The 27,996-nt window shown below is 34.3% G+C and overlaps 1 protein-coding gene across 1 annotated transcript; it reads right to left on the bottom strand.

Annotated features, from left to right (window-relative positions):
- Nucleotides 1–93: 93 nt before the first annotated feature.
- Nucleotides 94–27,000, bottom strand: LOC149780515 (uncharacterized). The gene is made up of 5 exons (XM_089937512.1): nucleotides 26,879–27,000; nucleotides 19,203–19,388; nucleotides 14,179–14,394; nucleotides 9,438–9,547; nucleotides 94–2,591 (listed from the first exon to the last, which is right to left on the bottom strand). The coding sequence occupies exons 2-5, from the start codon at nucleotides 19,386–19,388 to the stop codon at nucleotides 1,163–1,165; spliced, it is 1,941 nt and encodes a 646-aa protein (XP_089793638.1). The 5' UTR covers nucleotides 26,879–27,000; the 3' UTR covers nucleotides 94–1,162.
- Nucleotides 27,001–27,996: the final 996 nt, after the last annotated feature.

The raw sequence follows: 27,996 nt of genomic DNA, 5'->3' as shown, positions 1-27,996 counted from the left end.
CTTAATTTGTGTACTGTTTTTGTGCTGTTTTCTCTGTATTAGGAATTATATTCTTCGTAATATACAGCGGAAATAAAGACATCAGTTAATAAATACTCATAAACAACCAAGTTTAATTTCTTTATCACGTCACAGCTTATGTGTGGTATGTGCCACGTTTTATTTTAATCCCAATCGGTCAGTTTTGAAACTCGACCTTCAACAGCGAAACATATCAGTTCATACGCCTACATTCCAGATTAAGGTTTAAAAAGTGTATTTCAACCAAACAATACTTGCAAACAAAACGTAATGGTCAAATCAGATTTACACATAGTCTGAGTTTCTTTTATGTAATTTTCGCGTCAAATTACATCTAAAAACACTAGGATAACATAATGAAAGATGCAAATGAATTTAAAGCAATTAATATTTAATAATACAAAAATTTAGTTCTTACATTACACAGCAGATGTAATGGCGCATGAACATTTATAGATTTGCTGTCTGTACGTTTGTGTAATTGACTATTTACTTAAGTCGCCGTACAGTAAAAGTCATGCCAATAAATCGACAAAGATGTTTTTTTTAAAAAAAAAACAATGTATGTCAGCTAATGGAAGTTTATTCCCTGTAATGGGGTATAAACGGTTGAATTTGTATATTGGTCTTGTCGTACAAACTGATTGTGTCAAAATTATTTCTTATTTATTTCTACTATTTTTAAATCTTTTTGTGGAAAGTAATCTAGTACAAAACGGAATTTTGGAATAGTAGGTATTAAATGGACTGCTTACCGAAATTGTATCAAAATTATATATATATATATATATATATATATATATATATATATATATATATATATATATATATATATATATATATATATATATATATATATATATATATATATAAGTAATCAGTTTTTATTTACATTTTTAAAGAAAGAGAGAGCTCTGTTTTTAGCCAAAACACGTAGTTTTGAATACGTGATTAGGTTCATCTTAGATGCACCATTAGTATTTTTTGCATTTTAAACATGCAAATTATAAATGAATGGATGACTTTGATTTTGACCTTTATCCCAGTTTCTATAGTAACAAGATCAACCATTCAAAATAGATATGAGTTCCTAGCAGTATGGGTCTGATCTGTTAGACAAATCTCACTAAATTAATTGACCTTATAGATGAGAAAATTTAGATTTCCATGGCCAGTCTTCTTGTTTGCAATAGAACTGAAGAAACATTTCATTCCTTTGAAACTCTGGAAACGCTCCCGCCTTTGGAGTTTTGAACAGGTTTTCAGCAACCTCGGATGCGCTACGTCCATACAACAACGGAGAATCGCGAGTAATCCGAATAGCACCGGAACATGGCATATCTAAACTTGCGCTTTTAGATGACGTATCTCTGCAGAAAGCCTGGCAAACTCGCCCGCATGCATCGTAGGCCGATATCAAAACCTCTGAGCCATTTGTGTCTGGGGACTTTACTCCAATGAAAGTAGTTGCTGAGAAAATCGGCAGGTCTTTGTCGACGGGCGTGATTTCTTTATACATACCTTCGTAATTTAAGCCGTTTGATTCGATTGTTACGTGTGGTGAAATGGGAACACCATCGATGCATTTTGAATATACAGCCAGAACACTACTATTTTGATGAGTCAAAAATGTGTGATCATCATTTTTGAAAATTATTCCCACAGGAATATAAGCCCATAACTTTTTATCGATTAATCCGTCTATGAAGTAATTATTTGTGTACTGCTGATCCCAGTTCTTTCCTTTACACAGGGTACCCTCTTCTAAAGTATTACGATGACCATTTCCGGTTTGGTTTGCAGATCGTTTGGTGACCCTGTTACGTCTTGGACTTCCGTTCATAGGGAGTCCATTCTCGTGCATTAGATCGCTCGGTTTCGGGTCAAAAATAGTAACAGAAACACACCTCGGACTTGAGCCTGCTGTGTCACAGCGAAGGTACGGTGAACCACAATCAGGTTGCTCAGTGGTGCAGGTGGGTGGTAACTGGTAACTATAGATGGTTGTGGTATAGTAATCACTCAGAGCGTCCCTGTTGGTAAGCGTGTTGAATCCATTTTGGTCTTGCCCCCCTTGCCCTTCGATTGTAATATTTGTAGGGTAATCCGTCGTTGGATCGACTCCTCCTCGTCGCTGAATATTTCTGAAAAGTTCCCAAATAAGATCGACAAATGAATGATGGAGGTAAAATATTGGATCGTATCCTGCCAAAGCTTGTGGTGACATATATCCACCCACCCAAAGATGGGGTCCAGCATGATGTTGTTCAATATTGTATTTACTAACGGCATGAGGAGCCGTGATCTCTTCCAACCGGGAGCGCGTAAAGACATCCCTTATGCTCGTCCAGTTCATCAAGTACCCGTCTTGCCCAAAATGACGTATGAGTGGTCCTATAGGAGTCCGCCAGCCGCTGAAAGGTCCGGTATCAACCGCGCCAATGGCATCACCCATGAATTCCGGACTGAAGAAGACAGAGGCACGAGGGTCGGGTAAGGCAGCGTCTAGTGTCGAGTCCCAATAGGGTATTGTGACGGTTGGTATCTTTTCCCTCAAAGCATTCTCAGCCCTGTACAAAAGTGATTGTTTAAAGTTAAAAAATGGAAATAATAGGGTTTATATAAGCGCGTATAAATGCTTGAAAACATTGAAATATATAAAAGAATTATAAACTTAAAACATTGTATGCAATTCTTTCTTCATATTCGTACGCAAGAAATACAAAATTGCTATCTAGATGTAACAAAAGCGAATGGGCATGAAACATGTTGGGCTTTTCAGAGATATAAACATTACCTTCGTCTTGAAGAGGGGAAAATACTTTCCAGATGTATGTCATTTGCGTAGTTGAAAACGGTAAATGACTGTCAAAGTGAGAACCTTATACGAGTTGCATTAGAATTGCTTCTGTAATATGATTTTCCTGTTTAATTGTTCTTCAGTGAATATTAAAGAATAATTACATGTACAATTTTACATATTTATGCAGAGGAAATACTAGATGACGCATTCACAACACCAAATCATAACACATCAGATCTGTGGTGAATGCAATTGCTGAAAATCATTTGTTTAATTGAATCGAGCAAACTAGACGATCAACTTTCACTTGAAAAGTAGTGGTTTAAATAGACAGAGTTTAATAGAAAATATTTTATTAGCATTTTCCATCCTTAAAACGTAATTTGAAAAAACACAGATTTAATAAGGCTCAGAAGCAGAATAAAACTTTTAATGTATGTTCGTGGTGTTGTAAACATTTTGTACATTATTTTTGTTTGGTTCAAAATCATTGAAAAAAAATCCAGAAACTCTTAATTTCAAATCTCACAATGATTGTTTGTATTTTATTTTATTTGTTTTATTTATTTATTTTATTTATTTATTTTGTTTGTTTGTTTTATGACATTTCCCAGCACATGATAAGGTACATACATCGGCCAAAATATATGGTGGAGGAATAACCATGAAAAAACCCCGAGAAGACACCGACCCACTGAAAGCTACTGACAAGCTTTTTCGCACACCACGCTAACCGAGCCTGAGATTCCAATCCACGCTGACCGAGGTGAAATGCCAGTGATCTGTTGTAAAGGCGAACACCTTAGACCACAGTGGCGTCGCTGGGGGGGGGGGGTGCGGGGGGTGCAGACCGCACCGGGTGACACCATCTCAGAGGGGTGACACCAAAATGAAAAATTGCAAATTTTACAGAGTACACACTGCTCGTTATAGTCGGATTTCATAAGCGAATAACCGATCATAGTTAAATACATGACTAGTAGGCACAGCAGTGGCGTCGCTAGGGGGATGCGGTCGGTGCGGACTGCACCGGGTGACACCATCAGAGGGGGTGACACCAAAATGACATTACTAAGAATTCTGTTACGGAAGGAGGACCATGGGGGTGACACCATGAGCTACCGCACTGGGTGACACCAACCCGAGTGACACCACTGTTAGACCACAAGGTCACCTGGGTTCAGCACACAATGAAGACGAGCATATATTATCGAGCTCATCATCGCGCTCATCGTAATACCATCGATTTAGCACTGGGTAAATAAAATTTAGAATATAATGATACAATGTTTTCGAGATAATCAACGTTATTCCACTTTCTCAGGTACTCCAACTTGGGTAGCAGCAGCTTAACTATCTATTTAGATTGAAGGTAACATTATCTCGATCGTCAAACGTCATATATACAAGTCAATATTAAAATGTTTATCTCAATATTCTTTGATTTTGTAGGATCCGATCGTAGTTCTTGGCATCATAGACTCGGGTGTAAAATGGATATCATCGTATTACTTTTTAGCGCAAGGATATATGCACGAGAAATCGTGTACAGAAGCATCCGCTTTGTCATGATAAGAATAAGTCGTTCGATAGCTCAACGGGCATGCGTACATCCATGACACATTAAAATCAGCAACACAAGAGACGTGCCACATTTAAAGAACCAAGACTTCTGATAAAAGAAATTACATTGTTGGGATAAACTTTTTATAGCTGATCCGTTTCTTTAAACTCATCAACTGTAAAAACGAACGTACTATATATGTAGCTCAGCAGGGCGTTGGACACGAAATTCAGGGTCACGGGTTCAGTACCCACCCAGGCAATCCCTTCTAGTCTAGTTCGTTGTGTCACTTCTGAAAGGCACTTAGCTTCCATTTCCTGGCATGCTAGGGCCAACCATGTTTTAGAAATTCTTTCAAAACGGGCAACTAACCAGGATAAAGGGAGATAAGTAGATATTACTCTTCGTCTGATATCTCGTGACAAAAATTAGTCAGCATTATCAAGCCAACTTGTGATATTCAACGTGAATGAGTCACGGACAGAAGAACATTTTCCTCCGATAGAAAGATCTAGGTAATCCGTATCAAAACACAAGATAATAATAACATCGAAATACACCCCAACTCTCAAACCAGGTATGATGCTGCAAACATCTATTTTATTCCGTAAAGTTATATATTTTTGCGAAAGGAACTTATCAGCAAAGCATATCAGCCAAGAATTTGTAGAACAAAAACTGTATATAATTTCGGATTGGAATAGTTGCACTATGTTGGAATATTTTGCCACTGCGACATTGATCAAGAAAAGAACATTAACATTTCTACTGCCACTTCCCTAATCACCCATGAATATAAACCAATCATGGCAGTACCGTTTATGTAAGTAAAATAGGTGAATGGTGAAGCCCATATTTCATCCTAGTAAAACTGGATGCAATTTCCAAATCATTCACAAAATTTATTAATAGCACAGTAGACTGGTTGTCAAATGATACAAAAATATAGATATACTAAACTTACTTCCACCGTTAGAAAAGAAGGTACGTTTCAAGTGTCAATAAGAAGCACGTCCTATGGATGAAATGGGAATTGTGACATTGTTTTGGTTAGAGTACTAATGTAAGAACAGTTGAGAATGCAGGATACGTGATTTTTTGTGCAAAAAAGAACGCAAGATACGACTGATATTATTAGGATATTATAGATTTTATGCAACATGGTGTGAGGAGAGATACATTTATATGTAGTATAATTGTGACTTGCCATTCCTTGCTTTCCAGGCAGCCATTCCGTGAAGCCTTTGAAACAAAGAGTGTTCACTTAGTTACAATAGCCCAAGACAACAACATCTGAGCCCGGATTTCGATCAAACTCAGAACAAAGTTAGAACCTTGTAAGAATTGTGGTTCATTATTATGATATGTGTTATTTTTCATTGCATTGGTAAGACATTCTGTCGATTTCCTATAATATTGCTTTTATTGGTAAGACATTCTGTCGATTTCCTGTGTTATTTTACAATATTGGTAAGACATTCTGTCGATTTCCTGTGTTATTTAGTTTATTGGTAAGACATTTTGTCGATTTTCTGTAGGAATTGTTTTATTGGAAAGACATTCTGTCGATTTCCTGTGTTATTCTTTGTATGGTAAGACATTCTATAGATTTTCTATGTTATTTATTTTATTGGTAAGACATTATGTCGAAATCATGTCATAATGCATTTTTGGTAAGATATTATTTCGATTTCTTGTGGTATTGATTTTACTGGTAAGACATTATGTCGATTTCCTGTCATATTGCTTTTATTGATAAGATAGTCTGTCGATTTCTTGTGATATTTCTTTTTATGGTAAGACATTATGTCGATTTCCTATGTTATTTGTTTTATTGAAAAGACGTTCTGTCGATTTTCTGTGATATTTGCTTTTATTGGTAAGACATGTCGATTTACTGTGTGATTTATTTTATTGGTAAGACATTCTGCCTATTTCCTGTTGTATTGCTTTATAACCAGTTATTACGAACTTTTGATAGAGTGACGTATGTAAGGTGAAGTTGTTAACATTTAAAACATGCACAATGGAGAGAATGTTGACATACCTCTATGCTACATTAATGTAATGTGGATGATATTTCTTTGGATATTGTACTTTTGGAAATTGTGCATGATCTAAGCACACTGCTAACTAAAATGACTGCTGCCTTTTGTGAAAAAAAATCAGCCTGAATTAGTCTAAAGTACACTATCAATGGCAGCTATTAAAATAGGGAAAATGAATTTTGACAGACTAGATAATACCAGCTGCTGAAAGTGCAATGAATGAATTATCAAATATATAAAATGTAAAAAAAAGTTATCTGCTCTTTTTTATACAATTTACCTCTGAAGTTCAGGAAGTGAAAATGAACAAGTGGAGCTAGCACTTTGAAAGGTGCACATCTGGAGTAAGGCCAAGCTGTATACTCAATAACCAATATTACACCCATCAATCATACACCAAAATAAAGGGAATTAAAGGTTCTTTGAATTATACATAAGATATACAACGTCTATTTTAAAAAGCCAGTATAACCAGTGAGGAAAGCCAGGGAAATTATTTTTCTTGAAAATTCTAACCCTATGCAAAATACGAAACTGTAGAGCGCCACCTTAAAACAAATATAAAAATGTATGCAATTATTTTGTTAATTTTCATATCATTATGTATGATGTTCTGAATAAAATGGTACATGAATAGTGATGTTAAGCATGAAAATAAGCTAATTATGCTCATTTTGCTCTTGCTTACATAATTTGCCATGAGGCATGTTTGTGTGAGTAGTGACCTTAATTATGGGAAAATTAGAAGTCTTAGAATATAGGAATAGAAGTCATCTTAAATTTACAACTGTTGCAGTAAGTAAAAGAATTATATAGTGAAAATGTTTCTTTTCATTTATTTGCAATGAAATATAAAACAATGATGAGAAAGCAAATTCGCTTCTTCCATATCAAAGAATAGGCAAATATTTTAAACTTTGACCTTTGACCTTTATGAACCTTATCTGTTCCATCCCTTTTCAAACTGTAAAATTTATTGTTGATATCTCAGAAATGATTCTGGCTAATTTCATGTTCCTGTCATTCAGCATAACATTGGTTGCTATATTTAAAAATTGTAATGTGCATTTTTAAAATAGCTCACTTTTTATCATGGGGGGAGGCTGGACTTGTTAGAGACTCTGACTCATAAATACTGTTTTGTGGGGGCAGGAATACAGGAGAATTATTCAAAAGGACTGTTTTGATGCTTGCGACTTAAATGTTTCAGCCATACAATCAACAATTAAATCATACAATAATAATACCTATGTTCTCTTTATGTAATTTAGAGAGAGTGGCGTATGTAAGGTGAAGTTGTTTGCATTTAAAACATGCACAATGGAGAAAATGTTGGCATACCTCTATGCTACATTAAAGTAATGTGGATGATATTTCTTTGGATATTGTACTTTTGGAAACTGTACATGATCTAAGCACACTGCTAACTAAAATGACTGCTCCCTTGTGCTAAAAAATCAGCCTGAATTAGTCTAAAGTACATTATCCATGGCAGCTATTAAAATAGGGAAAATGAATTTTGCCAGACTAGACAATACCAGCTTCTGAGAGTGCAATGAATGAATTACCAAATATATAAAATGTATAAAAAAAATTATCGGCTTTTTTAAAATACAATTTACCTCTAAGTTCAGGAAGTGAAAATGACCAAGCGGAGCTAGGACTTTTATGAAAGGTGCACATCTGGAGTAAGGCCAAGCTGTATACTCTATAACCCATATTACACCCATCAATCATACACCAAACTAAAGGAAATTAAAGTTTCTTTGAACTATACCTAAGATATACAAGGTCTTTTTAAATAGCTAGTATAACCAGTGAGGAAAGCCAGGGAAATTCTTTTTCTTTAAACTTCTAACCCTATGCAAAATGCGAAACTGTAGAGCGCCACCTTAATTGGTAGACGTTCTTTAGATTTCCTGTAATATTGCTTTTATTGGCAAGACATTATGTCAATTTCCTATTAATATCCTCAAATAAAAAAGTATTTTGATACATGCTAAGTAGCGTTTGATTGGTTCTGAAATCGATTTAGGAAACTGTAACGAAAACAATCCAGAGATGACAGGGTGCCATAATTACGATTTAAGATGTTTTGGAATAAAATGAATAAGCCTGTCCAAACACCTTAGTATCCATGTGACACCGTAAAGATTTACAGCTATGTGACAAGGCTCACTTAGAACTCATGGGACACAGTGAGGATTTACGGCTATATGAAGAGGCTCACTCAGTATCCATGGGTACACAGCGAGGATTTACAGCTATATGTACAAGGTCACTTAGTATCCATTTGACACAGTGAGAATTTACAGCTATATGAACAAGGTCACTTAGAACCAATTAGACACAGTGGGAATTTACAGCTATATGAAACGGCTACCTTAGTATCCATTAGACACAGTGGGGATTTACAGCTATATGAAACGGCTCACTTAGTATCCATTAGACACATTGGGGATTTGCAACTATATGAACAATGTCACTTAGTATCAATTAGACACAGTGAGGATTTACAGCTATATGAAACGGCTCACTTAGTATCCATTAGACACATTCGGGATTTGCAGCTATATGAACAAGGTCACTTAGTGTCAATTAGACACAGTGAGGATTTACAGCTATATGAAACGGCTCACTTAGTATCCATTAGACACATTCGGGATTTGCAGCTATATGAACAATGTTACTTAGTATCAATTAGACACAGTGAGGATTTACAGCTATATGAAACGGCTCACTTAGTATCCATTAGACACAGTGAGGATTTACAGCTATATGAACAAGGTCATTTAGTATCCATTAGACACGGTGAGGATTTACAGCTATATGAACAAGGTCACTTAGTATCCATGGGTACACATCGAGGATTGACAGCTATATGAACATGGTAACTTAGTATCCATAAGACACAGTGAGGATTTACAGCTATATGAACAAGGTCACTTAGTATCCATTAGACACAGTGAGGATTTACAGCTTTATGAAAAGGCTCACTTACATTATCAGGAAGAGTCTGTGCCATCCGAGGAAATTTGGCCCGTCATGTGACCGAATGCCTTGAGTCTGGTGAAGAAGGCCCAAACTATCGAACCTGTTTGGAGGGATGGACTGAAATAATAATAATAATAATAGTCGTCATTGTCATCGTTACCGCTGCATGTGTGCGAGAATGGCGAGATCCTTTATATATATATATATATATATATATATATATATATATATATATATATATATATATATATATATATATATATCGTACATCATTACGTTACCAGTACCAATATGAATCATGTACACCAGCATGATGGGGTGATACCTGACAGAAAAGTATTATGCCAAACTATAGCTCTCTGACTGAAGAATCTATACTACATTTTGTCGAAATGAAATGAAGACGACTGTACAAAGCAATGAATAAATTAGATAACGACATTAATTGAGTATATATGTAAAAGGTTTTAATAATTAATAAATTATAAACAAAAATTGTTTTACTTCATCGTATGTTAATATTATGCAAAGTTAGAATAATTTTGATTGGTCGTCACAAAACTTAGTTCAGTTAACATTGGCTAATATAAATTGTAGAACTTTCACCTTGTATTTGTGGTATCAAGAACGATAGTTGTAAGCACAAGCAATTTAAGACTGCGTAGTTACAAATGCAGCTCTCTCTCTCTCTCTCTCTCTCTCGCTATATATATATATATATATATATATATATATATATATATATATATATATATATAGATAGATAGATAGATAGATAGATAGATATACACAAATACATACATACATACATACATACATACATACATACATACATACATACATACATGAAGAATAGAAGGATAGCAATCTTTTCAAGTGGACAGGATACTGCAAGCGGTCATGAACTGAGCAAAGGAATCGTAAAACGATTGACAACGAGCAATGCAAAACTGGTTTTCTAACTAGCCTAAGCGCTTTCGACTCTCACGGAGTCCTTGTCAAAAGCAAAATTACGACAGAGGCAAGCAAGACAAGCAATATTCAAATGAAAACGTTGAATTCACAAAAGTTGCATGATAATGGATCTAAAACAAGTATTATTTAAAACCTGTGGCTGTCGCGACTTATTGGTATAAACTTTTTGATGATAAAATGGCAACCAAGCTGGTATTGGACTTAAAAAACGGAGGCGCTCTTTCTTGATTCAAAGTGTTGTAGCCCTAATTCATATCCGGGATAATTCATTTTCTCTTTATTAACAATGACCACGACGAATACAATAAAAAAAATAATACCAACACATTTTTTATACAAATAAATAGTAATTATAGATAAGCGAATTAATGATAAACCAATTTAACAAATTTTGTAATTACGAGATCTAATAAGATATTTCTTTTAATTTGTTGTATTTTATTCGTGTGTGTTTGCCCGTTTGGGGTCTTCTTGATTTACGCTACTTGTTGTCACTGTTCTTATGCGACGTATCCAGTAAGATTCCTTTTCTTTCCTGGTTTTGGAGTTCCAGTTGGACTATGGGCGATCGCTAATGTAATCTCGCTGAAGGAATGGATGGGTCAAGATAAGTGTTCTGCAACTGGGCTTCTGACCACTTACTTTTGTCATCTAGTTATATATGTGGTCATTGATCCTTTGTGGGTTTTCTTGGGGTGTTTCTATGACATACTGATGACCGAAAATCTTACATTTTAAGAGATAAATTGCATTCTCTGTTTTGCATGCTTTCTTTGGACCATATGTGTTCAATATCTTGCTCGTCACTGGAGTAGAGAAAGTGTTTGTCTCTATCATATGTTGACATGGTTTGCACCTTTTATCACCACGGAGTCCAGATGTGCCATTATTGGTGTTTCCTGGTGACTGACCTAAACTTCAGACGAGTATGATATCTTAGGGCTCTCGGCCTATAGTGACATACTATTAGTTTATTTGGGATGGTTAATCTTTGAGTGTCACACGATTCCACGATCTTGTTCCCCAAGGGTATGATGTTTAAGGAAACGTTGTATCAGGCGGTAATGTATCACATGCTTTGAATTTCGATAAGATAATACCCGGGTTTTCTTATTTTCTTCTCTCTCTCTCTCTCTCTCTCTCTCTCTCTCTCTCTCTCTCTCTCTCTCTCTCTTGCACCAAAGTTTATGACAAAGTTTTGGTTCGATATTGTATATAAATATGGGGTGCATGCGTACATGCACCAAGACTCAATACTCTCTTTGGAACGATGACCCGTTATTTCATAATTCTTGTAAGCAATGAACAACTGCTGTATTTCCATATCATATGTATTTTAACTGTTGATTCCATGTGGAGGAAACATACAACAAACGTTCGGCGATGTCGATGCTGATACTGAACGTATTCCTAGTTAATCTTCTTCAATAACTCCATCATTTAGTTTATTAACGCCTTATATTCTTTGAAGCTCATCGTTAGAATATATATCCTCGCAATGGATAACCTTCCAATATTTTTATATGAAGGAAACAATAACTGCAATTGATAACGAAGTTTGGATTAAGTATGGCGTGTTTGCCTCATAGATGCACTGCAGCCGCGATAGTTAACATAAATGGTTATCTCTGTGTTAAGTGAACTAAAATGAATATTGAAAACAAAAGATGACTTGAAGATATACCATGTTAATTTTTCTTTAATGTTCACCATTTATTTATTAATTTATTCATAATCATTAGTATGTGTATGGTATTTCTCACTTTTAGTTCCTGTACTTTCTGTGATTGCTGTATTTTATGACCTATTGAGTATACTCTTCGTAATGTACGAGGCTAACAAAGATATATATATATATATATATATATATATATATATATATATATATATATATATATATATATATATATATATATATATATATATATATATATATCAAAAGAAAAGTGGCGGAAATGAAGGCATGTATACTCGTATACGGACACTATCGCCTCTTGTACCGAATGAAAACTTGGCAATAAAACAGTCAAAGAAATAGCCAAACAACTTGACCATTGACCCATGTATTCATGCGGAAGAAAATAGTCCTTTGGAAGCTAATGCGTTATGCTATCCTTTTTACGATAAGTATGTAGATACAGGCTGTAATTTGACTCAAACAGTGATTGGAACAATAGAAAACCAAAAATACACTATGCATATTGCGATCTTAATTGTTTAATAGAATATGAAATACATCAAAGTCTGTGGCCTCCATCATATGTTCTATTATATCTCTTCTCAACCCCACTCAGCACCAATAAAGCCACATGCACAATCAGAATTGATATTTCCATCATCACACTACCACCATCGGGGCGACTAATTTTCATGGGTACTACTACTACAACTACTACTACTACTACTAGTATATGTGCTTCTACTACTACTACTACTATCAATACAGTAACTGTCGATATTTATACTACTTGCATCTCCTCTGCCACAACCATGATACAGTGTTTTCATGTCCTTAGTAGCATATTGAGACAATCCGTTTATAGTGACTATTTTGGGATGGATAAAATACATCTATAAATGAGGCACAAAATAGCGGCTTGTTGCTACATAAGATAACTTGATGGTAAGCTTTAATACTTACTTTTTTGAACACGGAAGAATCTTTTCAAACTCGAAGTAGAGTCTGCAGCTTTTGCATTGAAAAAGCTATCGAAATCAGCTCAGTTTAGAAGGGGAAAAACTCGCTTCTCTCGTGGACGGTTTAAATTATTTCATTTTGTGGTCTAGATGCAAACTTCTAAGATGTCAGATGACAGATGTAATGATCAATACAATATAATAAAACCCACACATTTCATTTCCCGAGAATCAATTATAAACCTGAAACTTAACGAACACTCTATGAAGATTCACTTTTCTTTCATGTTAAAGAAATATTTATTACATCTGAGGCTGCAGTACATTGAAACATCATTCAATGCTTATGTAGGTAAATTGTACAAAAAGAACAGACAAAATGTACAAGAAATTTCTTAAAGTGTCCATCCATAGTCATTTCCTATTCCAGTCCCAAAATATTAAAAACGTGCAAAGAACTTCATACTAAATATGTCAGAGAGAGAGAGAGAGAGAGAGAGAGAGAGAGCACAAAAATTGAATTTGAAAAATAGCAAGTAAAGAGAATGAATTAAAGTAAATGTACCAACTCTTGACGGCAAGACGGCTAGCGAATCTCTGGTATACGAAATATATTCTAACACTTTCATCAATTTGAGAAACCTGTACTTGGAGTAACATTATAACTCTTTCACCTGTCACATTACAATAATAAACCCATTTCATATTGTGTGGTCATTACACACATGCATTAACACCCAATGACGCCACAAATGATGCTATTACATCATATAAGGCAAAAATGTATTGTCCGAAGATATCTCAAAATACGATATATGTATTTAGAGGGTTTACAACTTAAAATCAGTGGTTGTCATTTGACAAGTATAATCTCGTTGCATTTTGTTTTCTCGCAAAGACTTACAAGAACGGAAATTATTCAACTCGTTTCATAAATTTGATTTGAAATGAGCACTTGTATAAAATCCTTAATATCCGCTTTCTGGACCAACAAGTCGGACATATTTACTTCATATTTTAGATCTTATCAGCAAAGAGACGGTTTGAAGGGAAATTACTCCACTTAAACCAGTATCTAACAATATCGACCGCAATTAAGCATGTGCTTACATTAAATTCGGATCAAATTAACTCACCGTGTCAGCCTTTAACATGTTAAGAGCCTGATGGAAATTATTGCGCTCTGTGTCAGACAACATTCGATATTCCCGCCGGACTCGTAACCTAGCTGTTTGTCGTCTGACACGGGATCGTCTGCCTTGAAGGTCACTTTTATGCACGCTTTTGTTGATCAGGGTAGCAAACCACTTCAGGGCTTTGTCTGACAGTTGATTATTCGGATTTTCCTTGGCCTGCAATTGAAATAGATAATTAGTAAATAAATGAAAGCATGCTGTATCTTTACTTTAGTAAAGTATGTTTTCCTTATCGTCTTTTTTATTACTTTAAATGAATACGCAGCTTTTGGAATTCTTAAACAAAAATCAAACTCATTAAAATAAGTTCTCAGTACAAATATAAGTGTGTGTGTGTGTGTGTGTGTGTGTGTGATATGGATTTTTAACGTAGCTTTAGCAATTTTTCAGTCATTAAGCTACGATGTCTGCAGTGTGACAGTTTATAGTGATGTCTAGCACTGGGGAATCATGCCGCAGACATGTAGCATGATGTCCCACCCAGTCACATTATCCTGACACCAGGCCGACCAGTCCTTAATGCTGAGCGCCAAGCGAGGCAGCTGTTAGTACCATTTTTGTAAGTCTTTGGTATGACTCGGTCGGGGATCGAACCCACTTCCCACATGCACGTGTTTTTGTTTTATTTTTCTTCGTATCAAGGGGAATAACTTCGCACGTTCTTCATCCAATCATGCCAAATCTTATTTATTTTCTGCCTTTTGAAGTAAAAAAATTCCGTTTTGTTGGAAAATCAAGAATTATGAAACTGAAAGTGACACGAGAAGAACGTTTAACCAACAAATAATAGTATTGCAGTATGGCGGTAGGATTTACAGAAAAATACAATGAAGAAAAAAAAAACATATTTTCATGGGTACCTTCATGATTTTTTTGTGGTCGGGGCGGAGGGTGGGTGGTGAAGCCCAAATCAGCTGGATATATATTTCTACTGCACATTTGATTTTTAAAAACTCAGAGTGGGAGAAAGGAACTGCCCCACCTTGCCCCCCCCCCGCCCTTCCACTACAGACGCACATGGATATATCGATTGTCTTTGCTCCTTCTACTTATTTCAGAGGCGTAGCTATGATATTTTGCGCCCGGGGACGAACTATAAAATTGGCGCCCCAGCCCCCTCCCCGTTTAATCACATTTTTGAATATTACCCTTGTTTACTTATTATAATGTAACGTCGTAAGCCTCATTTTGGCGCCCCTGTACCTTGGCGCCCGGGGACATATGTACCCCCCCCCCCCGCCCCCCCCCCCCCCAGCTACGTTTCTGACTTATTTCCAGTGTGATTTCTTTTTATGCGAATTTATGTTCTTTGAAAACAAATTAAAGAAAAGATACGTGTGCAATTGTTAGCAACTAGTTTAGTTTTAAAAAAATTGTAAGGTCTTGTCATGTTTTAATGTTTGCATGTATGCCTGCGTTATAATTTCCTGCATGTCATATGTCAGTCTTTGAATAATGTCGCCATTAAAAGCTCAAAAGAGTTTATGTTAAGGCCGTGAAACCAGACTATAAATAAATTTTACTCGACAATGTCTTTAGATAGAAAATACCTGTACAGGTGCACATTTGTCAGTGTATCTACAGGCATACGCTAATTTGTTCGAATGAAATACACTCAGCAATATATTGGAACATAATTAGAAAAATATATTCGATCAAAGAAACCGTATGATTGTTTCTCAATTAAAGCATTCAATAATCGAATATTTCTTTTTTTTTTTTGCATCTGACACGCATCTAAAGAGAATTGAGGCATTATTGAAAATGATGTTGATTAACTTAATTTCCTTTATATACGAGTTAAATCTTTATCACATGGTCTGTACTCATCACATTACAGTGTGTGCAGTTCAATATTTTTGATATAACAACCTGTTAACATATCACTTTATGTGATACTGGATCTACCAAATAAGCCCATGAAATTCATGCGCATTGTTCTCTTTACGTTTTAGTTGCAATCGTGGGAAATTTCCTAACCCCGTCTTCCGGAACTTTTTATTTTCACTATTACTATCAACATTTTGGCTGTCATTTTTTTTAATCGATTGCCCATAGGGAACTATGGAAAAAAAATGGTCACATTTGTTTTAATATGGCCAATTTAAAAATTAAAAATTATAAAAATTATAAAATAATGTGTATTGAAACGCATGCGCAATAAATTTAATTGGTCATTAAAGCCAAAATGACAAGTTGTTTTTTTCCACTTCTTTTCAAATTTAATTATTCATGTTATCAATGACCTTGATACTTTGAAACACGTAGATGCTTAATATATACATTGACCTATTGCGAGTTATTTAGTCCACCCTGATGCCATATGTGGAAAATATACAAGCCATACAGCATATTCATCTATTTTAACTAAGCAGAAGGAAATTGCTTTATAAGTATGCATACCATGTTTACGAAGTCAACTAATAATTAATATGCGAAACTAATATGCGAAATATGCACCGGTTCATGTTACCTCTGATATTTAAACATTAATGCTATGTTTTCTTTTTAATATCTGCAAATTATACATTATGCTAATCAGAAACAAGATAAATCAGACATCTATTTCCTAATGACATTGAAAAGTCGTCTATAAGCACAGTTTCATATACATTTTTCAGCTGAAAGGCATTTTTAAATAAGTGTTTCCATGTAAGGACAGTTTCAAATAATTTTTCCACCTCAACACTTTGGCATGAGGCGGTTGCAAAAATGGTACATCTGTTTTCCGTTTCATACATTTGAATTTATTTATAATGTATGCAACGTATAACAGGCATTATCCCATGTCAGTAATTTAAATAATGTGAAAGTGACTCTAACGCAAAATTTTCCATTAAGTATAGATATACTAAGAATGTTGACCCTAATCTTCTCTGTAAGGATTTTGATGAAGTTCCTGATAAACAGGTTCCTGATAAATGGGTTTGATAATGCTTTAGGTATGGTTGACACTTTGAACAAATTATTTCTGCAAGTCGTGAATACACAGGCACCGCTCAAGGTGAAGACAATGAAACATACGAAAATACATTAAAGTGTGTAATAATGATAGTGTTGTTCTAAAAAAAAATGTGTATTAATAATAGTGATGTTCTAACAAAGTGTGTAATAATCATTGTGATGTTATAAGAAAGTGTGCAATAATCGTAGTGATGTTATTAAAGTGTGTACTAATGATAGTGACGTTCTAACAAAATATATAATATTCATTGTCATGTATTAACAAAGTGTGTAATGATCGTACTGATGTTCTAGCAAAGTGTGTAATAATGATAGTGATGTTCCAACAAAGTGTGTAATAATCATTGTGATGTTATAACAAAGTGTGTAATAATCGTGATGTTATAAAAAAAGTGTGTAATAATTGTAGTGATGGTCTTGCAAAGTGTATAATAATCGTAGTGATGTTCTAACAAAGTGTATAATAATCGTAGTGATGTTCTAACAAAGTGTATAGCAGTCCTAGTATTTCTAAAATAAAGTGTGTACTTATCCTAGTGATGATATAACTAGAAAACATAGCGATTTTGTATCTAATATAAACGGTGAAAAGGTACAGATGTTAACAGACGTTTCCAAATTTCTAAAATGTATCGTCATTAAAAATATATTTTGGATTAGATAGAATCAAGGCACAATTTGTAAAATTTGTGCTGACCATATCAATCAAAGTATTACCCCCATTAGGGACTATTCTACAAGTGTAAATCTACCAAAGTAAATCTCGTCATCAAAGAGTCAAAGTATAGGTTAATTTATGTTCTTACGTCAAAACTGCTTAAATTGTGTCTCTGTACCTACTTAAATTTTTTTAAATCAACACATTATTTATTATTTAAAAGTTTATAAAATTAACAAGAGTTTAGAACATTCCACTGCTGTCAAACAGCTTTATTAAATATTAATAATGCTTGGTACAAGGGAACAGAAAAGGGAATTATATATGTGAATATGTGCTATTTATTAATGACCTAGATTTTGTATATGACATTACGGTTATGTTTGTGTATGCAGATGACACAGTTACTCAAGCTCTTGGTACAAATATTAATGCAGTTGAGAGAAAGTTAAATTCCGACTAGTCAACCGCTTCAACCGCATATATCCTCAACAAACCAAGATTTACTAATTGTCATTACTCAAAAGAATGGTGAAATGCAAACATATTTCTCGTTTTACTCTGAACATGACAAACTTATATTAGTCACCTGTAGGTAGAAAACCTTATTGGAGTCAGAGCTGACGAGTTTCTATGACTGAATAACAAATCAAACCTGTATCTAGCAAAATGTCATTTCAGTTGAAAAGGGGAATAATTCGTCTTATCGTTTAGAACGCTTTGACCGGTTGTAAAGGAATGCTTCTAGAACTCTTTAAGACCAAATATATTCAACACTCAATGAAATTTTGTCTTAACATTCAGATAGTTATGTTCTATAACAGAGTGACAAGACAATGTCTTAGTCATAATGTACAAAGCTCAAAACAACCTGGCAACAGATTATCTGAATACTTTTACTCCAGTGTCCTAAATTCATAGTCGAATCGAGCGCACGTCTCCGAAAACGTAACTACGTATTCCCAAACACAACACTGAAACACTTCAACGGAGGTTTACATAGAATGGTGTTTTAAACCAGGAATATATCAAATTATTTTATGTCAGCTAACATCATTGCCTCCTTCGAATATAAATATATAAACATTCGTTATAGCCTGAAGCATAATTATCTATCTTTTTTAAATAAAAAAGAACTTGTCTTATTGTATTACCATCAGGCTGTTAAAAAAACTTCTCTTACGTAGTTCGTGTACTGTATTGTTCATAATGTGAATATCGTATATTTTAGTACATTTCGACTTTGTGTCAGATGAAACTTGACCTGGATAGTCTGTTATTATTATTATTATTATTATTATTGTTGTTGTTGTTGTTGTTGTTGTTGGGTGCGATGTATCACCTTTTTCCAGAGACTTCCATGAACGCATCTCCAAACGACATTTTCACCAACTACTTCGGTAAGGTTGGTTTTGGCATGGACCTGGTCCAGACATTCCTGTATATCTGGCGGAAGCGGAATTTCTTCGATCATGCATAAAACCTCATTAACTAGAACTGCTAGTAGTACAAGTCTCCAAGGCGTCATCTGCAGTTTAGAAGGTATGATAGTTATCGTGTATCTTTTTTAGTGCTGTAATGTCATAATCGCAGTACTACCAGTACTACCAATACAAAACGTACTACTAATACTACTACCACTACTATTAGGACCACTACTATTACTACCAGTACTAATAATACTACCAGTATTACTACTACTACCAGTACTACTAATACTACCAGGACTACTAATACTACTATCACTACTATTGCTACAGTACTACTAATACTACCAGTACTACTAATACTACTATCACTACTATTGCTACAGTATTACTCATACTACCAGTACTGCTAATACTACTATCACTACTATTGCTACAGTATTACTCATACTACCAGTACTGCTAATACTACTATCACTACTATTGCTACAGCATTACTCATACTACCAGTGCTGCTAATACTACTATCACTACTATTGCTACAGTATTACTCATACTACCAGTGCTGCTAATACTACTATCACTACTATTGCTACAGTACTACTCATACTACCAGTACTACTAATACTACTATCACTACTATTGCTACAGTACTACTAATACTACCAGGACTACTAATACTACTATCACTACTATTGCTACAGTACTACTAATACTACCAGTACTACTAATACTACTATCACTACTATTGCTACAGTATTACTCATACTACCAGTACTGCTAATACTACTATCACTACTATTGCTACAGTATTACTCATACTACCAGTACTGCTAATACTACTATCACTACTATTGCTACAGTATTACTCATACTACCAGTGCTGCTAATACTACTATCACTACTATTGCTACAGTATTACTCATACTACCAGTGCTGCTAATACTACTATCACTACTATTGCTACAGTACTACTCATACTACTATCACTACTTTTGCTACAGTACTATTCATACTACTATCACTACTATTGCTACAGTATTACTCATACTTCCAGTGCTGCTAATACTACTATCACTACTATTGCTACAGTACTACTGATACTACCAGTACTACTAATACTACTATCACTACTATTGCTACAGTACTACTCATCCTACCAGTACTACTTATGTTACTACCACTACTACTGCTACTAGTCCAACTACTACTACTACCAGTACTACTACTATTACTACTGATAGCAGCTCATACAATTTATTCTTCACACTTTGTAACGTGTGTTCGATTATCGGTTATGACAGACTGAAATGCATATGAAATTTTCCTGTCGCATTATGAACTGGATATCATCTTACTTTAAAAGGGAGTACATATTTTTTATATTCCGTTATAAATGTCAGTCATTCTTTTTAATATATAATTTACTCTGATAATGCCGAAGGCAACACTAATTTAGATTGATGATCCTCTGTAATGCTTCACTGTTGAATCATTGTTGCCCAGAAAATGCGTTTTGCCTAACTAATATGTATGTATGTATGTATGTATGTATGTATGTATGTATGTATATATATATATATATATATATATATATATATATATATATATATATATATATATATATATATATATATATATATATATATATATATATATTACTATTTGCATTCGGAACACAAACCAACCCTTCGATTAAATTTCCAAATAAATAGTTATTCAGCTAATATTTGTGATTATTTCGAGTAACGTTGTGCATCCTTTTGCTAAAAAGAGAACCACAAAAGCTATGATTATAAAGACGTTGGTAGGATTTCTTTTTATACCTGTGTAAGGGTGACATGACAAGTCAAATGTTAACATAACTTGCTCATGAAACCGCCATGATACACGCATGTATCAAGACATTACATCTTGTTTGTGGGGAGCGTTCTTGACAAGAATCCAATTGGATTCTTACTTAGGTATGTCTATTCAAATTGTAGTTCGACACAAATTAGTGTTGTGTTAGAGCATCCAAATTAATAATTGATTTGTGTAACAAAAAATGGAAGAGCTTTTAGGTGCATATTGCTCAAGGAACACGAAGCGCATAGTTTTTATATGGAACGCCAATTTTATTTTCTGGTGAGCAGAATCGTTTTAAAGACATTGTTTTAACCTTTCGCGGATGACATCAACATTTTCTTTTATCCCTATACTTTTCAGTAACGTCTGGAAAAATATAGGAGAGTCGTATGAAAGCTATCGAAAGTTCAATGTCATTTAATTACTATTTTTTCTAATTTTCCTATATCATCAGACCGACTATATAATCACGAAACCCCTTGAACTAAATGCGCACTCAAACTCAAATGCTATTTTGTTATTAATAAGGTCGGATCTGATTTAAAATAGCATTCTTCTTATCTATTCAAACAAAGGCTATGACCATAACTTACCATGCCAAATCTTCAAGCATTGTATGGCATATCCCCAAAACCAGACTCCAAATCCCTTACTCCGTGTGTGTGTGTGCGTGCGTGTGCGTGTGTGTGTGTGTGTGTGTGTTTTCCTCATACAAATTCATTTACAAATTATGGTCAAAATATATCACGATTTCACTGAAAGTTCAATATTTATAAATTTGACCGTTGACCTTCCCAGGGAGCCCACACGAATAGCAGAAAACAAAATTACCCTCATTTCAGAAAGACATCAGTTGAGCAGCCCATGTTCCAAGTTTGGCGAATTTCCGTCATGCGTTTTCAATGAGGTATGGTTACGGGCATTTTAAAGTGAGATATGGTTACGAGGTTATGCCAAAATGTTCGCTAAATTTGGGACATTCCAATTCGTTTTTTGCAAAGCAAAAAAATTATGGAAATATATTCGGAACTTAACAAGTGTAGTGTGGTCCAATATTAGTGGTTGATGTTGTTTTCGTTGCAAGAGTAGAAAGTAGTGACCATGAAGAAGACCAAAAGGAGATGACACAAAGAAGACCTTGATTAAAAACTATAAACATTTCTTTTCCTCCACCGGTTATATAAGTGCTTGGTTCAGATTTTGAAGAATACACTGTATATCGATAATAGTTATTTATGTGATGCACTGAAACTAAATCCTGGGTTTAATATGTTTGGCACTCAACGGTTGGTCGCGGTTCGTGCTTTTAAAAGGTCATGTACTACGCATATGGAGCTCATGGTCTTGATTAATTCGTGATCTGCTATTGCTTCCAGCAAGAAATGCGCTGTTACATGCAACACATTATGACGCGTGTTATTCGCTTCATGAATTGACATTTAATTCTTTTATTTAACTTTTCATACAATTTACTACGTGTACCAATACAATTTAAACTACAACGACAAGCAGAATTTTAAGTGATAATGTGTCAGTAGTGGTAGCGGTGGTGGGTAAAGTACTGATAATGTTGCTGGTGATGGTGGTTGAAGGAGGGAAAAAGGATGACGATAATGATGATAAAGACAATAATGGCAATACTATTGAACCTGCTTGTAACAAAAGAAGTAGTGGTAGTAAGGCTTTCTCAGCGACAAAAATGGTATGATATTGCCAGCAAGCCTACAAATGCATGATGTTGCAAGCATGCCTAAAACGGCACAATATTTCCAGCAAGCCTAAAATAAAATAGAAGCAGGATTAACTTAGTCATGATATTGCCAGCAGACCTAACTTCGGCATGACATTGCCAGCACGCCTAACTCATGGAATAGTGCTGGACATAATAGTTTGATTTGTATACCAGATTTTATTCAACCTTGTCGCAGACCAGCCAATGAAACTTGCAACATTTTGAAAAATAATGTGAACCCGAGCATTGTTCTCATCAGTCATGAAATAATGGAAGATCTAGAAGGAGAAACAATGGGGATGGGGACAAATATGAGCGCGAAGCAACCACAACGTTTCATGCGTCCAGTTTTCTTTACAGCTAGATTGTAAGCTTATGATCTGGAAACGCTTAGAAATACAAGTAGCTTGGCTCCCTATGCCCTCAGAAGGGGTTCCATCTATCAGACCCCTTGCCTGCTTGTTTATGCCCTCCTAAATGTTATATCTGGACCGACTCTTGGAAAATCTATTCGTTTCTAACTTCTGTAATGAATCACAGAACCGATTCATCACTAAAACCACTTAAAATCAGAACATTTATATGGAAGATCTATTTATAAAAAGGTTTTCAAACTTTATCCACCATCCCTTTATCTCATCCGCCCGTGCAGGTTATCTCAGCCCTGCTTTAGGAAAATGAGCCAATCAACAGCAAGATTAATAGTTTCTTCTTATTTAAGCAGATTATTCGACTTAATCTCCATGGAGAAAAGCAATTTACTTTATTATTTTGTCACTGCTTGCGTGATTTATTCGTCACTCTGGTAACCTGTAGTATTATTGGAAGTTTATCGTACATGACGATTTATCAGTTTGCAATTCAGATATAAATTTTGAAATTCAGAAGAAATTTTCTTCAAATCACAACCAAATAGAAGATAGTGTTCAGTAAAATTATGACGGGAAAGGACTCATATTTTTCGTTATGGCATAATTTGAAGTGATGTGTCAGAATGTCATTTTGACTCTTTTAGGTTTGGGGTGGGGGTGGGGTGGGTGTTTTTTTCAATCAAAATAAGTCAAATTGCTGACTTCTTGGTACTAGTTACTCAAATATAATTTGAATATTTAGAATTTGTAAGCTTTAACATTCGAAATTTTTACCTCAAATAAATCAAGTTTCGGTATAAACAAGGTCCGATACATATTTCTAACTTCTGAGGTTTTATCCTGCATATGAAAGGAATTGTAAGTATACAAATTCTACATGCGGTAAAGTGAAATTTATATTTTACCAAGTTTTCAAAAATAACAAGCAAAAAGCAACAATTGAATATCTCACTTGGTATTACTGATGACAGCCAAAATTTCAATGCTAAATAATAATGGTGTTCGTGATTTTAGAATTATATAACGATAGGATTAGAACCATTCCTAATTATTAAGACTACGTGTTAATGTGGCGACATCTAAGAGGCAAATAACTGAGCTCTGAAGTATTTTTTAACAGAATCGAGATAGATATATAATTCCTCAAAAATGCATTTCAAAGCATTTCGTAATATATGCACACGTAATTTTATGTCATGATGATGGAGTGGTCGCCCATTACTGCATAGAGCCAAACTACATTCGCAACCGTCTGCCATTTTGTTAATTGTCTTAAATTTGTGCTAAACTAAACATTGTCTATCATACGTTTTACTTTTTATTGATAATTTGGATGGTTTTAAGCAAAAAAGGAAACTTTAGAACTATTTTGGTTTGTTCCTTTCCATTGTAAGTTACTTTTTGTTATTAAAATTTGTGTAAAGTAATTTATTATACATTTCATAATGAGATATTGAAAATATACAAGTGGGAGAAAAATGATATTGCCACATTGGTGACATCACTTTTGGAACTACTGTCTTTCTCCCTTTCTGAAGTCCTTTTTTATATGTCATTCAAATCATTTCCCTATCTAGACATATTTCAGTTTATTTCTTCTTCTTCTTCTCTCTCTCTCTCTCTCTCTCTCTCTCTCTCTCTCTCTCTCTTAACAGTTCTTAAATATGCCAAGACTATATTTTATATATACAATGAAGACATCCAGTCCAAAAGTGCCTTAAGACTAACTCCAAGCAACAAAAGTTAGATTTCAAGTATTAACTTCCTTAAAATAGTTTTCCACGCGAATCGTACAAATTGTAAGTCATTGAACATAAATGACGTGTTTCGAATTCGATATTCAGTGTAATCCGTGCAGTACCTGTTACATCGACAGACTAAGCAAGGTTAATAGGGAAGATAAAAATATCGAACATTCTCTTCATTAAACATTATCCTGAAATTGTATAATCATCGAGTTTACCTCTCATTACACTCTTGCTCGTGACTTAAAACGATGGAGAAATCGGGGAATGTTGGGTGTTGATTGCAAGCAAAATTAAGTGACTATTGAAAAATTGACTGCAGCTGCTGTATGCAAACGACACTGCGTGCTTGCCACGTTTGAATGCAGAAATAAGAAATAAGCAAATTCCTAATAGGTATACTCATAATTATTGAAACGTTTTGTTTAAAAATGTTACGCCATGTCCTGAGATGATTCGCAGGTAAACCTACCCAAACCATGTTCTTTATATCAATCCGCGCAAGTACATTTCTTAGAAAAATCTGTCTATTTTCGCATGAAAACAGTAATTAATTTATGACAAAATATGCAATTTGAAGCATTAAATGTAGGAACTCAGCTTTCAAAAACTCGCTGATCTATATTATTTTAAAATTTTGAAACATCTTTTAATCGGTTTAGTAATGCAGCCTTTTTTTAAATCGTGTTGGCAAAGAATGAGAAACATCTTTGCAAGTCGAAATTTCTGGCCTTTAAAAAATATAATAAAAACAAGGAAGTATTTCACTCTTGAAGTAGAAACATTCTGTATTGTCCCTTGTGGCTATGACAGTCGTGACAAAACAATACTTCTACTTGACTCATGAAATATTTCCTCAAATCTATTGTATCTCCCGAATCTCATACAAGATGAAAAGTCAAATACCTTGTATAAAATACGAATACCGCTTTAAATACTTTGCAACTTAGAAACAAATGATATTATTAATGCGTAGATGGTAAGTCTGATTCTTTGCATGTCCAGAGAGAGACATAAGTTTCGTTTAAAAATCTCATTGGTAAATATGTAAAATTACGATTTTATATATATATATATATATATATATATATATATATATATATATATATATATATATATATATATATATATATATATATATATATATATATATGTATGTATGTATATATATAGTGTGTGTGTAATTTGCTTCCAAAATATCACTTCAGTATAATTTATGTGTGTCTTCGGCCTCTGGCGTACTTCCAAACAGTTAACATTGAAGCCACTTAATTATCATATTCGGTGAGTTTCCATGCAGCGATTTAGCAAGAGTGATAGAGAGATAGTTAACTTACTGTCGGACCGACAGAGGTGATTCCTGGTGGTTAAGTGACGACGATAGAGACAACGTGATCATTATATGGACCTATGTACAATTTTAAAATATTGAGATAATTTCTTCAAGAATTAGTTTACCAAAATAGATATCTGACCACTTTTGAAAAACTGTAGCTCCACTGCGACGAGATACTTTTTGCAAAATTATGTTTAAGAAAACAATAATGAAAATAGCACATTCAAAACCATGACAGACACATGACAGACCTAAAATATAACTAGTATGAAGTCAGCTGATGAGAGAGATTTTGTTCGCTGTTGTGTAAGAAGGACGTGAATAGGAAAAGTCAAATTATGTACGTGCGTGTCCCATCACACTGACTAACCATCAACCGACATGCAAGAAAAAGAAATTGGTAAGCACATGCCATTGTACCATGCATGCAGTTTATAAATGAAATGTAAGGAAAGATAACACCAGTCTTAAATGCTAGTCACACAGTTACTGTTAGTTTTTGAATCTATCTACAATATAATAAAATGCATGCCTCATATTTGTAACACAAGTTACTTACAATGTCAGTCCTATGTGTTCCGTTCCCAATTCGCCCCTTATGAGCTGTGTCAGTGCAAGTAAATCGGCGTATATGTGTGTCCCATGATGTATTCAAGCCTGACGTATTGTCATTCCATGACAGTCCATAATTAATCATTCAATTTGTTACCCACATCTACAGGCTATCATTGCAGGTAAAGTAACTTGTTTGTGCCCAAGGGCAATATTTGGACATAGTTCTTCCATTGGCTTTAATGAAGTAAGTTCCTAAAAAAGATGGCTGATGCGTCATTTTTAATATGAACACGCGGATCCCGAATATCACTGCACACATATTGCTTGCATATATTTAATTTTTACAAGTCGTCTCCCAATATTCGTACTAATTAAATTTGTGAAAGGCATAAATCATATTGCATGTTTATACGTATCGGGCTTTACGATATAATTAAAGTGATTTTCCTGTGTCGTTTCTAATTTATAAACATACGAGAATAACTACCAGTCTTTAGTGAGGTTATGTAGGGTAGTACTTAAATTACATACCACGTGTACCATGAACAAATTGTAGCACTCACGCGACTGAGATAAGAGGAATAAAAAAGAAACATACGCAAACAAATAATGAGCTCTATCGTTATTATTTGTTATAGTTTAACAACATGAATTGAGTACCTTTCTATGCTTAAGTGCGTATTTAAAAAATGCACTTTGAGTTCGGTGTTCTTTCTAAATAGGAGGGCAAATAGAAATTTATTTTCTGAAGGGTTTACAAAAATATAGTTAGCCAAATACAGTTTACAAAGCAAATAAAACGTTCTTCATTCACAGGCAGATTTGTGTTTCTTTTCAACATTACTTTTGAAATAGAGACATATTTGTTCTTGGTATAGAGCATGATGATATATACCTATTATATATTAACCCGTTTCAAACAACTACCTCTAAGCTTCCAATTTAAGTTATGGTACAAAGGGTTGTTATTAATGGTACAATGGGTTTTATTAATATCTAGTTATGGTACAGTGGGTTTTATTAATATCTAGTTATGGTACAATGGGGTTTTATTAATATCTAGTTATGGTACAATGGGTTTTATTAATATCTAGTTATAGTACAATGGGTTTTATTAATATC

Source organism: Sinohyriopsis cumingii, chromosome 16, assembly GCF_028554795.1.
Source record: "Sinohyriopsis cumingii isolate HCF-2022 chromosome 16, ASM2855479v2, whole genome shotgun sequence".
Lineage (NCBI taxonomy): Eukaryota > Metazoa > Mollusca > Bivalvia > Unionida > Unionidae > Sinohyriopsis > Sinohyriopsis cumingii.
This window is presented reverse-complemented; position numbering and strand designations above follow the sequence as displayed.